At 46.9% G+C, this 20108-nt stretch overlaps 1 protein-coding gene across 4 annotated transcripts; it reads left to right on the forward strand.

Moving 5' to 3' along the window:
• The first annotated feature begins 2646 nt into the window (after positions 1–2646).
• Positions 2647–19674, forward strand: ZNF518B (zinc finger protein 518B). Of its 4 annotated transcripts, none has more exons than XM_019716594.3 (3): positions 2647–2752; positions 5024–5333; positions 13024–19674. In XM_019716594.3, the coding sequence occupies exon 3, from the start codon at positions 13222–13224 to the stop codon at positions 16453–16455; it is 3234 nt and encodes a 1077-aa protein (XP_019572153.3). In that variant the 5' UTR covers positions 2647–2752; positions 5024–5333; positions 13024–13221; the 3' UTR covers positions 16456–19674. The 4 variants fall into 4 exon arrangements, with proteins under 4 accessions (XP_019572153.3, XP_019572156.3, XP_088649006.1 ...); XM_088792880.1 differs by lacking the exon at positions 2647–2752 and adding an exon at positions 3440–3589; XM_088792882.1 differs by lacking the exon at positions 2647–2752 and adding an exon at positions 3456–3474.
• The last annotated feature ends 434 nt before the right edge of the window (positions 19675–20108 follow it).

Below are 20108 nucleotides of genomic sequence, written 5' to 3' on the forward strand. Positions count from 1 at the left end.
GTTTGTTCAATGAACAAGTAAACGAATGAACATCAGCTCCCAGCCCTAACACTCAATGATTGGTTTTGTTCATATGCCTTCCCTCCTTTCTCCTATATGTTAGGCCGTCATATCTGGGAGTTTGTATTCATTTCTGAGGGCCGCTGTACCAAGCAGAAATTTATTGTCCCATAAACAGAAATTTACGTTCTGGAGGCTAGACGCCTGAAATCAAGGTGACAGCTGGCCATGCTCCCTCCAAAACCTATAGGGGAGGATCCTTTCTTGTCTTTTCCAGCTTCTGATAGCCCCCGGCTTAAGACGACACCACTCCAGTCTTGACTTTTGTCATCACATGGCCCCTTTGTCCCTGTGGCTCTGTGTCTTCTGATGGCACTGTCCTCTCTGAATCTGTTCTCTTCTAGGACCCCAATCATGGGGTCAGGGTCCACCTGATGACCTCGACTATGTCTAAATTGTGTCTGCAAAGACCCTATTTCCAAATAAGGTCACATGCAGATGTGTGAATTTGCATTCACATTCACTGGGGATTTAGGTCTCTAACATATCTTTGGAGGGGACATAATTCAACCTGTAACAGCGGGAGACTCATGGAACACTGAAAAAAAAGATTTAGGCAAACTAAGCTGGAGGATGGGAAAAAGGACATGAAGGGCTGCTGTAAGTATAGGACAGGTGCACTGGCTGAATGTAAAGAAATAATATTTCTGGGTGAACTCTCCCTGTATCAGAAGGCTTTTAGGGCACAACACTTCGACTTTAATTAAAGGTTTCTACAGGAGTGATTTCTATCCCCGCTTGGCCCTTTTCCAAGCTGTAAACACCCCACTTCCAAACCCTTCACAAAGCACTTGATCTCACTGAATTTGGGTTCCCGAGAATAAGAGAACAGGCACTTCCTATCTGCCAAGGACTGTGCTGAGCCCTGGCCGGCTTCCTCTGTTTTATGTTGACAACTGGCTTTTGAGTTGTCCTAGCCACTGAATTTTACATGAGAAATGATGTTTGGACAGGTTAGGGTGCAGCTTCTTCATGCCAAGACGGGCTTTATAACCAACTCGAACTCCAGAGAAACTTCCAGGCAACCCACAGGGACTCTCTCATCAATTCTATGTGACTCAAGAAGGCAGAACAGTCACGCATGGGTGGAAGTTACAAGGAAAGGCAATAATCTGGGCTCAAGATTTTAGGAAAAAAATCTCTTAGACTTCCGATTCTCCAATACTTAGAATTAACAGTTTTTCCTGACCTGGTTCCTTTTGCCACGAGAGATTTCCAGGCAGTGGGCAGTTTAGATTCTCAGTGTCCTTCCTAAGTCCACCTCACTCTTAGGGGAGACTTTGAACTCTCTGTCGTATTCTTGTTGGTATGAGCTCTTTGTACATAAATGTGTGTTTCTGAAAAGAGGTCCACTAGCTTCTCTGAGCCCTAGGAGATAAGAGGACCAGGGGGCTCCCTTATGAGCAATGCGGTCCAGTATTGCAGCACAGAGTAGGGGAAGACGCTGTTGGTGGTGCTGCATCTCTGGGTGGGCATTCCCTGCCCAGCTCTTGCTATTTCAGTCTTGGGCATTTCTATCCTGCCACTGATCCTGAAGCTGACATTGTTTCCTGAATTCCATTTCTCCGTGTTGAAGATTTGCCCCAGCCCTGCATCTCCTCCCTGCTTCTGGCTGATGTCGGTGCACTCTGACCTCTAGCCTCCAACAGGAAAGTATTGGAAGCCAGCCTTGCTCTTTCCGGAGCTTTGAAATAAACTTTCGGCTGTTATTTCTGGAGAAACGGTGCTTCCCAGTGACTCCGATTCCCTGCTACAATCTGCCCTTTCTAGGGAGCAATTTTATTTTGTAGGGAGCAGCATCTGCGCTACTGATAATGGGGACTGAGCAATATGGTCCCATTCTTTTCCTCTGCGAGGAGTCTGTTCTAAATGCATCTTCCTGCTGGAAGGACCGAAGGGAGCGTGTGAGAGGGTGGGGGTGGGGAGAGGTTCCCATAACCGGTACTGGCGTCCAAGAAGCAGGAAAAACTCTGACATTAGATGAGCTCACACCATGTCCAGACTCTCCCAACCGTTGTCTCCTCTGACCCTCACAATCTTACCTACGTAGCAGATGAGGCTCTGGGCTTCGGGTCTGATCTTCCCCACCTTTAGCAATGAAAACACTGAGACTCAGGTCAGGGGACTTCCTTGCCCAAGGTCCCCGCAGCTAGGATGAGAAGGAGTCGGGGAGGCGGAATTCGAATCCAGGCCTTTTAAGACCATCTCATTCACTGCCATTGTCAAGACAGGAGGAATTTTTGACTGGAAAGCTGACACCTTTTCTCTTTCATTCCTCCACTGCTCAACTTCAAGCTCCACGAGGGCAGGGGGCAAACACGCCCTCCGCTTGGCTGGGCACAAAGCAGGCGCCCACGAATAGTCTGCTGGGCCGACGCCGAAAGCAGAATCAGCTCTGGAGCTCCTGGAGCTTGTGGGCATTCGGACTAGGTGTGGACGTGCTGGGTCGAGCTCTCAGCCCAGGACCCGGGCTTGGTCTCCGGTTTTGCGTAGCGCTGACACCAGGCAGGGACCAGCACAGCCCGAGGGGCCTCGGGCGGCGCCGCTCCTGCGAGCCTCTGCTCAGCACTGCGCGTGCGCGGCCTTGACCTGGGCTCCGCCCCCGAGTAGGGACCTACAGCGGACCTACCGCCGGCGCGGCAGCCGGGCCTGGGGCCACCGGTGCAGACGCCCCTCCGGACCGGAGCGGCGGGTGAGTGGCTGAGCAAGAGGCCCGGGCGCTGGGTTCGCGTGCATGGGGCAGGTGGGGTCTGGGTGCGGAGGGGGGTCGCGGGGAGCGGGGTCCTAAAGAGGCCGTGCCGGCAGGATGGGTGGTGCGGCCCGCGGCTCCGCGTGCCTACCCAGGTCCTGGGCCCGCTTCGTGGCAAGGAGGCGCGTGGAAGGCGGGCTGCAGGCTTGGGGCCGGGTGGGTGCGGGGGAGGGGCGCGGGCGCGGGGCGCGGGCGGCGGGGCAGGGATGCTGGGGGAGGCGGGTGCAGGAGGAGCGCAGACCTTGGGGGCCCGGGTGGCGGTGGGGTGTGGGTCCGGCGTCCCCTGCCTGCCTGCCTTTGTGCCGCCGCGACCGTGCAAGGCTCGCCCCAATGCAGAGGGGCGAGACCCTCGGGGGCAGTGTCCGGGCCGCAGACGCCGCTGTGGAGCCGCAGAGCCGGCCTCCTCTGCCCGCCCCCAGCATTTTAAATGATGCATCTCTTGGGAAAATTTCTACCGGTCGGCTCCAAGCAGGAAGTGTCGTCAGGAGGCCATTTTTAAAGCCTCCTTCGGGCGGGCCTCCGAGGTAGGAGCCGAAGTGTTTTGATTTTCAGTAGTTAGAAGAAACCCCTGGGAGACCACAATGTAACCCCATTGTACCGCGCCTTCCCTTGTAGCACCCACGCTGTTAGATGTGGACTTGCCTCGGATAATGTGTACCATCTATGTGAGTGTGACAACAATAAACTGGAAAACCACATTGGCATTGTCTTTCCTTCGGCGTTTTGGGACATGTGTCCAGGCACGGCTTGTCCACTGAAGACCTGTGCACCTTTTGCTGGGTAGGGGAAGGACAGATGGTGAAGATTTGACTTGTTCCAAATGCTGATACTTCTGGTTGTGGGACCTCCCCCATCCCAGCCTGCCCTTTTATCTTGTTGCCTTAGGGTCATTGGACGGTTTCAGACCAGGGAGGGAGACAACGCAGTGCAAAAGAATGAAAATTTCTTAACTAGAAAAGGAAAGCCAAAGGAGAAAATGAAAGAAAACACAAGTCCCTCATATATGTTGGATATTTCACATATCCCATTAAAAATACCCTGACTTTAAAAAGTGGGATAATGAACAATTGATCAACGTATCATTAAAAAAATAAAAAGCGAACTACTGGGCACTTTATCCTATTTGAAAATAACAGTCTAAACAGCTAAACTGTAATGTTGTGTTAGAACCCTTAAACATTGTCCCTTAAGTTTAGAATTGAAGTCACCAAGAGGACGACAGACCTTGCTCTCCCCGAGCTGGGAGTACTTTCTTATAGAAGAGCAGAGAGTAGGAATGTTGATCTCCTCTGAGTCACACATGCAAAGTTCAACCCATTGTGTGGTGTGTGTACACAATAGGATATACTGCCCAAGGGTTCTGGAAGCCCAGCAAATGGTTGTTTAGACACCAGTGTCTTTAAGCAGAAGCAAGGAGAATGTTCAGCCCTCTAAATTGTATGATATGTTATCTTTAATCTAGGATGTGTTTTTTATTATATTTTATCTTGGGTCTAATATAGCCTTTGAAAAATAACACTTTTGTACCTATCCAGTTATGTTAGGCTGATGACATTCATCGCAAGTGCATTTTGAAAACAGTCAAAGGAGGGCATTATTAGATTTACTGGGCCTCCTCCTGATGTGTTATGCCAAAGTAATACAGGTTCCTTAAAAATCCAGTAATAGCAATTAAAAAACAAAAACTCATCTATTTGCTTTTAAGTAAGGTGATCTGGGCCAGTTTTTGTGTAAGAGGAAGAACAAAAATGTTTCTATTGCCATAAAGTCTGGCCTTTCTTTCTTTGAATCATTCATTGATTCATTGATTCAACCAATATGTATTGAGTGTCTTCTGCAGCCAAGCCCTACTGTTTACTCCTAAACAAGATCCTCGCAGTGAGTTTTTCCCAGTCTTGATTGTTCTCAAGCTACCTGGCATAGACTGCATTTTCTTTGTTCATATGCAAATCAGCCAACTTCAATTTCCAGAATCCATCCTTGGCATGAAAGCGACTAGAGACCATCTAATCCAGACATTCTCATTGTGGGGTGAGGGGAGGGGAGGCATCAGAATCACTTGGGAAGAATTTTAAACCCTATGTGACTTTGCCCCACACCCCTTCTTGAGAAGTACTCTGGGGTTCATCCCCTTAATTTCTAGAAGAAAAGTGCCTGGAGGAGCCTGGTACACAGTCCCAGGGCTTCAACCCAAGTGTCTGGCTTATGTTACAGGGCGCTTCGTGCGGTGCTCGCTGCCCCCAGGGCTCTGAGTAGACGCCTCTGCGGGGCCTGACGTTGAGACTGATGGGACTTGGTGCCTGAGAAGGAAGAGCCCTGTGATTTGCCATGCTTTTGACTCACATCTGCAGCTCGATGGCTCCAGGCTGGAAGTAAGAACAGTGCCCAGCACAGCAGATACTGTTGACTTCCATTCACAGCCTCACAGTGGGTAGCAGAAGGCAAAGAATTTGGATTGGATACCAGCTGACCAACTTGGTGACCTTAGAAAAGCCACACAGCTTCTCCAGATCTGTTATAAGAAGTAAGTAATTGAAGGTGTACCTTGAGCAATGTTGACGTAATGTATGAATCTGCTTCTGTAGGTACCCGTTCCACCTGATTGGGCCAAGGTGCTCCGATTGACAAACACAGCCAGCCACTGAGCATCCTGATCAGACCACTGGGTAGCATTTAACACTCTACTGAAACCACCCACTTCTCTCCACCTCCTGTTACACTCCCTAAAGACAGCAGCCCGGGTCAGGTGGGGTGGAACAGTCCTGCGTGAGACCTCACTGGGCTCACACCACGCCGGGCACTGTTCCAGGAAAATCTGAAGTTCCCAGAACCTACAAAGTGGTGGCTGTCATGACACACTTTACAGAGGGCATCAGTGATGACGTTTCCAAGGTCACATGGCTAAGCAGGGCTAGGACCCAGAGTGCACTTGCCTAATCGCCTCATTACAGTGCAAGGCTGTGGCCTTGTCCTGCCTCCAGGCACCCACGAGTGGGTTAAGCACAGAAGAGATTGCACAGGATGTCGATATTCTTGCCACTCCTGTACGCTCCTCTTCTGCCCTTGTAATGTCAGGTGGTGGTTCTCAGCCTCAGCTGTACGTTAGGATCACAAACGGGGGCGCAGGCATCATTCTTCTTACAGCTCCCCAGGTAATTCTAGTGTACAGTAAGTAGGGTGACCATCCCAGGGACCTCTTTAAAAAATAAGTGTAACATCCTGGGCATATTATCATAAGTTGGCCCCCGAATGCAGCCAAGGTTAAGAATCACTGGTTTTCTGGGAGATACTTCTGCTGTGTTTGACTGCATTTTTTATTTCAGCTCTTAATCCATTTCTTTTATGAAATTTTGATTTTTCTTAAAGGCAAAAAAAAAAAAAAAAAAAGGAAATAACAAAAATTTATCACCATTATAGACCTGAAGTCACTAGGTGTGTTTAATAACTAAATTTTATAATGTTGCTTGTCATAGTACCTTGTTTATTACCTTGAGTTTTTGTTAAGGAACAAATATGCTCTTGTTAGTGTTAACTTTTTCCCCCCCACATATAGAACTCTCCGTTTTAGACTTTCAGAACTCCAGCACGGGTTATATTCTTTCTTTTGAAAGGTTTTCTCTTAAAAGGTTCTGTTTTTAAACTGTATGATAACCTCCTTTGTTTTCTGAAGTCATCTCAGGGGGTGGGCTCTACAGGGTGGAGCATATCCCAAAATAACTCCTCTGTAGACTGAGGGGTGGGGAGCAAGACCCTCCCCTCCAGCCATAGCTCTCCTGCTGCCATAAAACCATAATCTCATCAGGTGCCTTTGTTAGCTAAGAGTTTTCTGCTTCTCTGGAGATTACTTGACTCTTCTGTGTTCCAAGGAGTCTTACAAAAATATGTTGACTGACTTGTTGACAGAACATGTACTGGATGCCAACCATAAGATTAGCTGCTATCTGCATATATACCTTTTCCTCGTGTCAGCCATGTAAATTAGGCATTATTTAGTCCCGTTGTACACATGGGAAAACTCAGGCTCAGAGGTTAACAAGTACAGCATCACACAGCTACTAAGTCAAAAACCTAGGTTTTGAATCTTGTTCTTGGTATCCCAAGGTCATTGCTCTTTCCACTGTTAGACTTTTCACCTGGAAAGCAGAGGCATCAGAAAGCGGGGGCTCTCTTGTCCAGCCCTCTTGCCCCATTCTGGGCCTACCTCCTGTTACACCCCTTGGTTTCAGAAGAAAATCTAGGATCCCAAAGGTGGTACGTTTGTTAGCAACATTTGGAAGTGATTTTTTTGTCATCAATTTGGAATTCAGTCATTTCCAAGTTCAAGGTAGTTTGGGAAAAAGAAACTAATAGTTGATTGATGTGTTTCCTTCTGTGGATGTACCGTTCAGTTCAATTCTGATTCTTTGTAATGGTCTGAAAAAGTTCTTGCTGAATGAGGACAGCTTCTTCCTGAGTGCCATCCTACTGGGGAAATACGAGCAGTTTACACACCTACTGTCGAATTGTTTCCCCCTGATTGGCTATTACCTGTCCACATGCGTCTGGGCACTTTCGGGTAAGATGTTTTAAAAGGGGGGTGACTGGGAGACATTTAGGTGAGCCTTCGCTAAGGCTGAGCACACAACGGGAGCAGGAGCTGTTTGTGTGGCCTGTGCCACGGGGCTGAGTGCTTTGTCTACATTCTCTAGCTTGTTCCTCCTAATGCCTCTAAGTTGGATGATCTCAGAGCCTGTTTCCTTGCCTGACACGGAATAGGAGAAATCACTTGCCCCAGGACCCAGCAGAGAAGGGACAGAATCTGAGTCTGAACTGCAGACCCTCCACCTCCATCCCAGGGTAGAGCAGCAGTAGCCCTGCCCCTGTGACGGGATGTGGCCAGAGCCCCGATGACGGGATTTCTGCAGAGAGCTTCCTAAATTTGCTTCTGTGTCTAGGAAGGATGCAGTCAGTCAGCTAATACTGATTTGGGTGGGCTTCTCTCATGAACAGAAGTACTGTGTGATGTCGTTGGCCAGCCGCTTTTCTTACTCTTCACGTGAACGTCTGACGTGGAGACACGTTCATTTGCTACAGGGTATTTCACCATCTAGCTGGGCTGGGAGAGGAAAAGGTCGTTCAGTAACTAGCTTGCACGTAAACCTGAGGTGTAATTAAGTTGGCCTTAAAGCATCTTCTCCGTGGTCATTGTACGCACCTGCCAGCCAGTAAGGCTAAGGTGGACGGTTTCTCCCCACAGGTCCTTTTTCTTTTAGGCTGTACAACTAAACAAATACAACGCAGATTATAAAATGAGATTCAGTATATGTTCTGGAAAGAGTAACTGCCAGGCAGCTAAGAAGCTTGTGATTTAGCCCCTGGGACTATTTTTGTGATTGGCGTCATTGTGTCTTTTTCCATTAAAAAATGGAAAATGTTTTTAGCAGTTTTCTGATGTGAGTAACTTAGCTCTAAGCACTTATCATCCCATTATCTCATTTAATCCTCACGACAGTGCTGTGAGGTAGGTACTGCCATTGTCTCTGTTTGACAGAGGAGGAATCTGACAGTTTGCTGCAGGTCACACACCTCAAAAGTGATGGGACTCGTATTTAAAGCCCTGTAATCTGACTCGAGAACCTGTAGCTTTAAACACTGTTAAGTACTTATTTCTGTCCTAATTCTGTTGAACACTTGACGTTTACAGTATTTGGAAATCAAAGCTTTCTTTTTAATAAGTATTTATCCTTCATGGTGTTTATAGCTCTCAATTTCACCAAACTGGTTTCTAACAAACCCGTTATTTTTTTCCATATATCCCCGCAATAAATCCTTAAGAAATCAGGGGAATTGTGCTCCAAGTCAAAAGCAAATGCTGCACTTAGGCCTTTTCCCAGGAAAAGACAAGATGGTCTAGAGGAAGCATGTGACACACTGTTCCACATCTCTCTGGCATGTGCCTGTCATCTAGCTGAGGCTGTAGATAATTCTGCATTTAAAAGCTCACTGTATGCTGTTAAAAAAAAACCAAAAAAAAAACAACCAGGCAACTTACTATTAACTGACCATTTTCATTGCATCAGAAGTTACTAAGTATTTTCTGCGTTTTTGAGGACCCTTCTAAGTTATCTAAAGGTTTGTTTCTAGTCCTAGGAGGTTGGGTGCCAGGCATTCTGTAACAGGTGTGGTGAGTCCAGAAGGCAGGTGAACACCAGCAGCGATGTCAGCAGTGACTTACTGAGCGCCCTCTGGGTGTCAGGCACACGCACGGTGCTTTGTCTGCAGTGTTTTACGTAATCCTCGGTCATCAGCCCACTGGCAGTAATGTCAGGAGGACCCAGCTGGTTGGGCCTGAATGTGAACCAGAGGAATGGGGAGGCGGGGGCGCAGGTGTCCCGGCTGTGGCCTCAGGAGTTGTCCACATGTAAGTCCCATCACCAAAGCCACATGAGTTCTTCCATGCCACTTGGTCCATTTACCTCTGGCTTGGGTGTTCCGGCTGAGATCTTACCCCCTTGACAAGCCACACAAGTTACAAAGGCCAAAGAGAACTCTGTGTACTTGTTTTAAAGACACCTGACACCTGGACTAACATAGAAACATTGCATTATTTTGAGAATGTTTCAGAAGTCGAGAAGACACTTTCTAACAGGTGTCATACTTCATGGCCTAGATGTCTGGCCTTCCCCATAAACTGTTTGCTAAGCACAGCCTCACGCTTCGTATTGGCACTGGCTGCTTTGGGTTCTGAACTCAAAATCACTGCTGACATGGTTTTGTGGAAGCACCTCCCAGGGGACTCTGCATTCCCTGGGCTCTCTAGGTGGCTTGGCTAAGTCCCTAGGGACTTGCCTCCATCAGGATGACCTCCACTGCTTGCTAACGTGCATGATCTTACCATCCAGCCTATCTCACATGTTAGGTCTTCAGTTTTAGCAGGAATGGCACCTCCGCGTTTTAAAAGGACTTGGAGAGAAAATGGCAAAACCTCCTTCTGTGATTTTTGAAGAATGTTGGAAGCTGGGAAAGGTACTGGAAGACTGAAAATGTATGAATGGAATCCTGGTTTGGATGATGCTTCAAGTGGAGGAATCTCATTCTGTGATTTTAGAATTTTTTAGGATTAATGTGTAACATGTTACGTTGGAAGAGTTGCTATGCAAATTGTGCCAGGCAGGCAAGTTGCTTTTTCTGTTTCTCTTTTTCTTCCCCTGCCCCCCTGTAACTAGTAGGATTATGAGGCTGGTAGATGAGAGACGTACATACCGACTGGAATGCAAATCTTTGTAGAGAGTTGAGAACTAAGGACTGGGTGAGAGAAGAGAATGCCGATTAACAGGTAGTCTGTCGAGCGGAATTAAGTTGGTTGTAGCTCCAGAGTCAGGATATAAGAAAGAACGTTACAAGGAGGCTGCTTTCAGTTTCATTTAAGGATAAAGTCTTGACGATGAGAACTATGTAATGAAAAAATTAGCTGCCGAGGGAGGAAAGTTTTATTTACGGCAACATTAGAGCATCGATTGGTGAATATGTTCTAAAGGATTTAAATGTCGCTAGAACTTTCAAACAGTTATTTCCAATACTGGGTTTCATCAGACTTGCACGGCAGGTATGCTTTTATAAACCACACGTGTCCCTTCCCCTTCCCCTTCCCACCCAGATTTAGACTCACTGACTTTGGAGTAAAGCCCAGCACTGGCTGTTTTAGCTGTGAGTCTGGGGCTCCTCCAGACCTGGGAACCACTGGACCAGGTCCCCTTGACCACCCCTTTTCAACCCCTGTAGGCTTTGGGCGTGTGGGTTTCTTAGGTTCCGGTTGCAGCCCTGGCTTTCTCCATTTTAAGAGGATGAAAATGCTTAGGTGAACATGCTGCCGATCGTAGCATTCTTAGATGATAAAAAGTCTGTGATTTCAGGGATCAGCTGTGTCAGACTGGGCGTCGGGGTCACCTAGTTGAGCAGGCAAGCCAGTGGGCAGCTTGCTTGAAGGCACTCGATCAGTAGCAGAAGTTCTGGGTGTCACTGTCTGTGTCACTGTCTCCCTTCACCAAAGCCACTGCACAAATCTGGGAAGGAGTCATCAGCTCCTAGTGAGTCCTCTGAAAGTCCTACCTGTTGTATACACCAGGGGTGCAGTGGAAAATGGAGGTCCTCGTCTTTGCCCATGAGTCTCTTTTCGCCAGTTTGAGGCATTCGTGCGTCCTGTCCTATTCACGGTCCCCTTGCATAGGTAGGTGTGTGAACATTGAGCCAATCGATGGGGCCTTGCAACTCCACCCCCCCCCGCCCCCCCAGGCCTCTGCCCACTTGATGTCTGAGGATTATACACATTGCAGGTAGAGCAAGTCTGATTGAGCCCTCAGATGTCCCCAGTCTTGACTGCATACTTTGGAAGGAGGTAACTATCTTGTGCAAAAGCAACATAGGGAAAAGACAACACTGCCAAAGAAAAGAAAGCTTGGTGTCAAATATAGTATGTTCTTATGATGCTTTCCGAAAATGTTTTTAAAGGACAAGTTCCATGCTAGACCTGAGCATGCAGTCACTGTTTCTCTTGACCTTGCAGAGGGACCTTCTGGTCCAGCAGATGGGCCTTTCGGGCTTGGGTGTGGCTCCTGGCCTGGTGGCCGTGCGCCAGGAGGGGCCTGTGGATTGTCCCCTGCAGCGCTGCCCACCCCTGAGCAAGTGCTTACGAGTGCCCCTTGACATTCAGAGAAGCACTCGGAAACTTCCCAAGTGTTCTCTCCTGCTCCTTAGCATTGGTCATCATGCTAGCACCATGGGGGAGTTGGAGACACGGCCTTAATTCTAGTAGCCAAATGAAAGCATTGAAACTCAAAAGGTTGAAGTGGTTTTTTTAAGGTCATAAAAGACAGGTTTTTAACAGATTCCCAAACCACAACAGTTTTTGCAGCTCCTAATTCTGTGTACTCTGGGGGAAAAAAGTGCATTTAAAGATAACCATGTTTATATAAAAAGTAGTCACTGTTCCACATAGTGTGGTCCTTGCTCTAGAAACGTGCGTGTCTCTCCTGCGGAATCAAAGCCACCTTCTTGTCCCCCCGGGCCTCCCTGCCACCCTCATTGCACCCTCACAGACGTGTCCTCATAGCCGCTGGAAGCTGGTGCTGGACATGATTCACAGATGTGTCACATCGCTGCTCTGGTCTGTGCCCTGGTTCTCGCTCGTAGAGGCAAGGCCATATCCGTGCTACCGTCCTTAGAGCCTCCCTTGACCAGTCCCCGCCCTCTGACTATCTCCTTGTGTTTCCTGCCCTCCGCTCCTTGCTCCTTACCCCCGTCTAAGCCTCCTTGCTGTTCCTCCTGTGCTCCACACGCACTTCCCACAGATCTTTGCTTTCTCTTGGCGTGAAACCCCTTCTCCCAAACAGCCACAGAGCGCACCTCTGGCTGCCCTGCGGTCTCTGCTTGAATGTCTGCTTCTCACAGGCTCTCCGGATGTCCCTGCCTCCAGCCCCGAGCCCCACAACTTCACCTACTCACTCCCTCTGCCCCTTGTCTTCTTTTATGGTATTTTGTTCCCAATTACTGTCTGACAAATCAATATATAACCTGCTGCCCCCCATACCCTCATGAGGGTATGGACTGATTTGCTTTTGGTCACTGCCCTAAGCACTTAGGACAGTGCCTGGCACATGATGGATACCAAGCTGTTGGAGGAAAGAGCATGTGTCTATCTGGTACTGTCCGTGTTGGCGTACCTCTTGTGAAAGCAAATGGAGCATGTGGGATCCATGCTGGTAATCGGCTCTACTGTAGAAACAAATGGGTGCTGGAGCCAAAGCCCAGGCCACAATGCTTGGTGACTTGTGTGTTTCACAACTGAAGTGACAACCTCCTGTACTGTGAGGGAGGCTAGTCAGAAATTACACCTGCGAAATTGCTAGGTGCACTCAGTGAGGCTTAAAAATAACTGTCACTGATCAAAGGCCCTTCTGAGTGACAGCGGTGAGTCCCTTGCGCCCGGTATGTTCACGTTTACAGTCGGTCTAAAGTGGTGACTTTTAGGGGGCTGAGTTTGAAAGTATTTTCAGTTTAGGCTTGTCATTCGCCAGCTGTTGTATTGTGTGTTTCAACATGTGTCTAAAAGTACTATATGTTGACATTTAGCATAACTCCCCAAGGTCATTGACATAAAGGGTAAGTTTGGAAATAGCTTAGCTAACCCTTACGTTCATGTATTCATCATGCTTTGTGATTTCTCTTTTTCCCCTTAGTGTTGCCTGGAACATCAGAGAATTGGAAGCCGTCACATCTGGGGACCATGCACGGACTGTGGTTGTATATAAAAAAAGATAATTGAGTATGCTCCCAGGAGGTACCCACGTCTCTGCCAATCACAGGGCACATTGAGGGATGCCTCCGAAGGATTTTCTCATGTGAAGTCTCTGGCTTTCAGTGGACTCTGTTTAGAAATGCAAATAAAGAAGATGAAGGACACTGGGCAGCAGTTGTTCACTCCACAAGTGAATGGACATAATTCCCTGACCATGTCGCCCAGACAACCGAATGCTGATAATCGAGCGCCTCGGCCAGATAGGCAAGACGCTCAGACTCTTCTGTGTCAAGGCTCAGAGGCAGAGCCTTCCGTATTGACCACCACTGCATGTGTCAAGTGCAAAAGTGTGCATAAAATCCCTCTTCAGGACTTGAGAAAGGGCACCGGGCAAGGCCCAAAAGAAGATGGGTACGAATGCTTCCAGTGCAGCCTTGGTGTGGCTTCTCCTCACTTTCATTTGGGGGACAGTAATCCCAGCGCTACTCATGTAGGAAATAAAATGGAAACCATCTCAAGTCCTGGCAATCACAAATTCAAGGTAAGGAACTTTAAACCAGGCAAATACTATTGTGACAAGTGTCGCTTCTCCACCAAGGACCCTCTGCAGTACAGGAAGCACACACTTCAGCATGAAGAGATTAAGTTCATTTGTTCTCACTGCAGCTACATTTCCTACACCAAAGGGGAGTTTCAGAGGCACTTGGTGAAACACACGGGCATATTCCCTTACCAGTGTGAGTACTGTGACTACGGTGCCATCAGAAACGATTACATTGTCAAACACAGGAGGAGAGTACACGAGAGGGCTGGTGGCAAACGGCCGCCCAAAACTGTTGCCAAGCTGGAGCCCAAGAGAACCAGCACGTCAAAAACCACGGAGCTGTTAAAAGCCTCCGATTCCAGCTCTGCTTTTCAGAGTAAGTTGTCAGATCAGCTTTCAAGATTCTCCCTCCATACAAGTAAAGACAAAACTCACAATGTCAGGTCGTTACCTGAATCAAAGGAACACCAAAAAGATGTGGTGTGTGTTCCAAATAAAATGCCGCTATTGGAGCCAAATGAAGTCACTGTGTTCGAGGACAAAAGCGTGGAGGTGGAAGTGTTGTCTCCGGCCAGAGAGCCCGTTCAGCCCGGAATGCCCCTAACCGTTGTGGCGCCGGCAGAACTGGTGGTCCCTGCAAACTGTTTAGCCCAGTTGATAGATGTGAAAGTTGTCAATGGAACGCAGCAGCTTGTTCTGAAACTGTTTCCTCTGGAAGAAAATAATAGCCTTGAAGCTGGTGGGGGTGATGGAGGGCATTCTGAACGGATGGCTAAAGAGAAGAGATTGAATGAGCAAGAAAAAATAGTTTCTGCAGAGCAAACAAAGTCCCTAACGATCGGAAGGAATGTTGCACAATTTAGTGGTGTTGATAATCTTCAATCATCAGTTCAGAAACAACTTAAAAATGTGAAGTGGATGAGGTCTTATGACTTTTTCATGTCAAATTCTAGTGTGCACAGCTATAGAGAGTCCTTTCTCAACTCTGAGCGAGTTGAGTATTTGCAGAAAAAAAGCCACATGTATCCACATAGAACTAGTCTTCCTCCTGTTGCCTTAAAACGTCCTTCCCCATCATCTGTAGACAAGAACAGTGTCTTATGGGGTCTTGGCTCTGCATCAAATCCTTTTCCATATAAAGCTGCTGTTTCTTTTACTGAAGATGGAAGAAATTTACACAGTGATCCACAGAGGTTACTTCCTCTTGCTGCATCCCCTGCAACCATTTCCTTCTTGGGAGAAAAGGGCTTATTGCCCATAAGAAAAAGTAACTTGGAATCTAGACGTGAGATCAGTATTCCTGTGACAATGGTTCCATCTACTAGGAAGGTGAAAGACAGCCAGACAGAGGAGTACAAGGCAGTTTCAACTATAGGCCAACGTAGAAGTGAGTATTTACATATAAACATAACGGGAGAAGACAGAATCAGATCTCAACAGCCTGGGGATAAACCTTTGGAATTAAAGAATTCTGAAAGGACCAGTGACTCTTTCGAGGGCCCGGTCATCTCCTCCGTATTTTCTCTGAGCTCTGGATCTGAAGACGTCCCTGAGGGCGTGAAGTGGAATAGTTCAACATCCAAAATAAAGTCAATTGAACTCTTGCGCAGAAAGATAGCTCAGTTAATTGAATCCTGTGGCAAGCCTTCATCTTTGGCTGCAAATAACACACATCGCCGCTCTGTGGGGCAGGCAGCAAAGGTACCTGAGAAAGCCGCCCCTGAAAGTGTTCGAGAAATTAATGTGTCATTCACTGGCACTGGCTACCCCCCGGGGACTGTCCCCAAACCTCGGGATGTGGGCAGTATTTGTGCACAGCTCACCCACAGTAAGCACATGTATCCACAGTTTGCAGGAGGCCGCAGTGGGAAAACTGAAAGCCGGGGAACCAGGAAGGCTCATGTTGCTACTCCAGTGTTGATCCCCAAGGGGGCAGTCTTGAGGGTCCTTAATTCCTCCAAGGATGCCCACGTGATAGAGGCTACGTGTGGTGCACCTGTCAGCATCCCTTGCAGTGAGACCCAGTTGATAAAACCCATTCCATTCTGCCCAGCGAAACAGATAAACTCAGACTTACAGTCTCTGACAAGTGAAAATGGGGCAGTAGACATGTCCCGTACCCTTGACACAACTCTTCGGCCTAAACCAAGAAAAGGGAGTGTGGTTTGTAGCACCACCGCTAAAAAAGCTGGCCCCCTGCATGGTCTGCAGGGAAGCAGTGAACTGAGCAAGCAGGGAAAACTGCTTCCCAGAAGTCTTTCTATAAGTAAAAATAAAAGCAAACAAGTGCACCCATCCAAGAAGAAAAGCAAGATTCAGGCTGATGCCAGCCACTTTCTCAAGGACCCTTCGATCTTTCAGGTTGCAAGGCAGCTGCGGCTGATAGCAGCCAAACCAGACCAGCTGATTAAATGCCCCCGTCGCAACCAGCCTGTCATAGTGTTGAACCATCCAGATGTTGACTCACCAGAAGTGACCAATGTGATGAAGGTAATAAACAAGTACAAAGGCAACGTCTTGAAAGTTGTCTTATCAGAGAGGACCAGGTGTCAGTTAGGCATCAGGCGGCATCACATCCGGCTGACCTACCGGAACCTGGAGGAAGCCAACCAAATAAAAAGACAGATGATGTTGAAAATGAAACTTAAAAAAGTTCATAAAAACAACTACCAGGTGGTGGGTGCCTTGCCTGATGATGCACAATGTATATTCAAGTGCTGGTTTTGTGGACGGCTGTACGAAGACCAGGAAGAATGGATGAGTCACGGCCAACGACATTTGATAGAAGCAACTAGAGATTGGGATGTTCTTTCTTCCAGGGGCAAATGAGCCACAAATGGGTGTTGGAAGCAAAGTGTTTTTCTTGTAGTTTATTCTGGTTTGGGTTGGGGTTTTTCCCTGCCCTCCCTGACTCACTAGGAGAAATACAGATTGTAGGAACGGGGGAAGGACCCTTAGTTCTTCAGACCCCTTGTGGGCATGATGGGGACCAGGAACCCGGCGTGACCTGAGATACGTGACTGGAACTTGGAAGGTGTCTGAAGCCCCTGGAACAATACACACAGATTTAAGTCCATGCATTTTTCTGCAGAGAAGTGAAACGTGCCACCGATTTTCAGTGGGATCTGGGACTTTTCTTTGTTTGGCACCCCTTTTTCTCAGTAGATACCAATCTTTTGTAATCCATGCAGACAAAAGGCTATTGAAGAATCAAACCCGTGCTTTGGTGTGCACACCACTTTTTTTGGCGTTGACGCGCCTCCTGAATATTTGGTATATAATGAAAATTATATTTTCTAGTGTTACCTTAAATTTGGTTATAGAAAAGAGGTCATTCTTTTAAATCCCTGACCTCTCCTCTCCCCAATAATACTCATAAGTGTTCTTTATAGCACAGAGAGCTGTGCTTATTTGGGAGCTGTTTTAAAGAATGATTCCAAGGGTTTGCCTGGATGTCTTACTTCAACAGCAGGTGGTAGAAAAGAAAGAAAACATTTTCAAACTACTACGTTCTCTTTAAATATCTTAATTTATGACAGCTGGGGAGGGAATGTGTCTCTTTGCAAAATCAAAAAAGAAATGGTCACAAAGGGAAAATAATCTAAAATTAAGTCTCCTGTTTGCCCTCACCACTTCCACAAAGCAACCAATTAAAAATGCGAATGAACAGGCTTCTTACAACGTAGGTAAACTTGGGAAGATAATTCAAGGTCAGATTGTAAAGACAGTTGTGGCTTTAATGTGACCGAGTTTTCATTTGGGAACTCAGCCGTAGACCACGGGTGAAGGCCGCACACCTTTCCTCCGTCACTTACAGATCGCAGACACGGCTCTCCCAGGTCACAACCCACTCCCCCTTTGCCATTCTTCTGAACAGGCCCTCCCGGGGAATAAGGTAGCTTCCCCACTCACGTCCTATCCCTTTCCTTTTGTGCCTTTCAGGCCTCTTAAGGTTTTCCCTCGTGAAAACCTAAAAACGGGCAGGCGTCAACAAAATGGAAATCCCCCCCATCTCTGTTGAGGTTATAGACACACCATTCCTGGGTTTCATCGACAGTAACAGTTTCATCTGCTGCTAGTGTATCTTAGCCGCAGGCAGGCTCTGCCTCACTGTCCCTAGGACGCAACTCCAAGAACTCCCCTCTCTACCCACAGACGTCGGGACAAGGGCTAATCTCTCCAGCACCTGCGTGTGCATAAGTAAAAAGCCCGTCCTCTGCACTGCATGGCTGTTTAGGCAGGTCGTCAGCTTGGCAAATACAGCTCAGACTGGATTTTAGTCCTCACTTGCCCACTGCACTGGGCACCGAGCATCATGCAGAACATGAATGGCTCAGCCACCAGGCAGGTCCAGCGCTTGTGTCTGCCTCCCGGTGGGGACTGCTCCTTCCTTAAGGAATGTGTGGGGGTAGTGAATGAAACTAGGGGCTGTTACACTGAAAAAGACCAGGGAGATTTCTGTTGCTTTGGGTAGTCAGAGACTTTTTTTTTTTTTTTCTCCACTTGGGAAAGTGTTAGACTGTCTTCTGATAGGTGGGATTACAATTCTTCGTAGTTGGTTCTCAGTTACAGGTAATCAACATTTCTTATATATAATTTAGTACATGATGGTTACGCTGATTGGTTAACTTTTATTGAAATTTGGATTTTTATATGTGTATATGTGTGTACACATATAAATATTTTTTACCTTATGAAAACTGCAGTAGCTAATTTTCTGATTTCCTATTTTGTAATGAAGTTAAGTGCGCTGGAAAAATATAAAATGTTTTTTATTCTAGAAAATTTATTTTGAAAGTACCTTTTTATAATGTTCTGATCTCACTATTAGATAATAAAAGCACAGTAAGTGATGGGTCTGATTTGTATGAACAAACATACAAACCAACCCCTGTGGATCATTTCGTTACAGTATTTCATCCCCATGCATTTCTGGTTGGTGCTTTTTGGGGAGTGGAGCTTGTGGACTTCTCGACTGCAGAGGAGAATATTCTGAAGGTTTATCTATCCCTGCGTGGATTTGTACCTCCGGCGTGAAAGGAGCCTCCTGAGATATTCAGAGGAGGAGAACAGACTGATTTTTTGTTTGTTTTTTCCCCTCTATACCTCACTACTTAGTAGCATCTTTCCTGAAAGGTTTGGCATGGCCTTTCAAGAAAGATGACCATGAATCAGGTCAGAGTGTTAAGTGTCAGCATGAAATGTGTACACTTTGCAGCATCAACTGTTTTTCAAGTGTTACCTAACCTCAGCTTATGTACTTGTACAGAGCTAACTTGTGAGCAGAATACGTAGCTAAGCTTCGGGGGATTTTCAGAACTACAGTGCTTGTTAAGGAATTAAGAGGGCGCCTGGAGTCGTAAAAAATGAGAGCAAAAATTGGCTATCTTCCTTCCCTATGTAAAGAACTTTAGGAAATAGCTTGTTGACATGTAGGTAAGTGTCATGAGATGAGTATGTCATTTCTAACAAAATTGAGAAGGTAGCAGGACTGTGTTGGATGTTTGTATACTTCATCTTGGTTTTGAAGGACCTCCACTCACGAAATTTTATTAATAGTACTAGTAAAATCATTTTAGACTTTTTAAAGATTTTCTTTGGGGGATCAGAAATGAGATGATCTTGTTATATTTATGATATGACAGTGAAAACTTAAAAAGAAACAACTCTTAAGTATACGCTAATAGATTATATTTTACTCACAATTACATTTTACAGATAAGAGCCCCAAACAATTTCGTGAGCCCCTGTTATGGGTCAAGAAGTGCTGTCTGTTGAACTAAACTGAACACAATGTGTTAACCCTCAAAAGCTCCCGCTTTCTCTAGGACACACGATAGAAGCCATCCCAGAAAATGAAGGCGTGATGCTGCTCAGCCTTTGGATTAATTTTTGAATCTGTCAGTCAACGTGAGCAAAACATGAAACACCGCATAACATGTTTTAAGCATTATAAGTCCTGCGTTAACAGTTTGTGTGTCTGCTGCTTTGTTTTTGAAACATGTCTGTAGCTAGATACAGAAGTTGGAGTAAATTTTGTTAAAGCAACTACAATCTTCTCTGCCTTTCATTTCAAACGTTAAGCATCCTGTCTTGTATGAACCACATAAAGCGAAAGAGCATCATGCGACCCAGCACGGGTGCTTAGCATTCCACCAGGGTGTATTCTGACTTAGACGCACTGCTCTTTAACCTGCACACCCTGAAATAAGGCCAGGCGACATTTTTGGTTTGCATTGGCTGAAATCCACAGAGGTGCTGGTTTGGGCAGCAGTGTTCGTTTTTCATACATGGTCAGTAGCCTCCTCAGGGGCACATAACCTGCCCTCCGCACGTAGCCTCTCAGCCGAGATGGGGGCCTGGATGGGAGAGTGCCCGAGAGATTGAGCCTCCGGGCCCACGTGACTAGCTGCACTGTTGATGGCATCTATCCAAATGTAATTGGTCCCACACATATTTGGGAGGGAGTGGGGATATTTGGA

Source organism: Rhinolophus sinicus, chromosome 1 (genome assembly GCF_057876585.1).
Source record: "Rhinolophus sinicus isolate RSI-liver-muscle chromosome 1, RSI-T2T, whole genome shotgun sequence".
Lineage (NCBI taxonomy): Eukaryota > Metazoa > Chordata > Mammalia > Chiroptera > Rhinolophidae > Rhinolophus > Rhinolophus sinicus.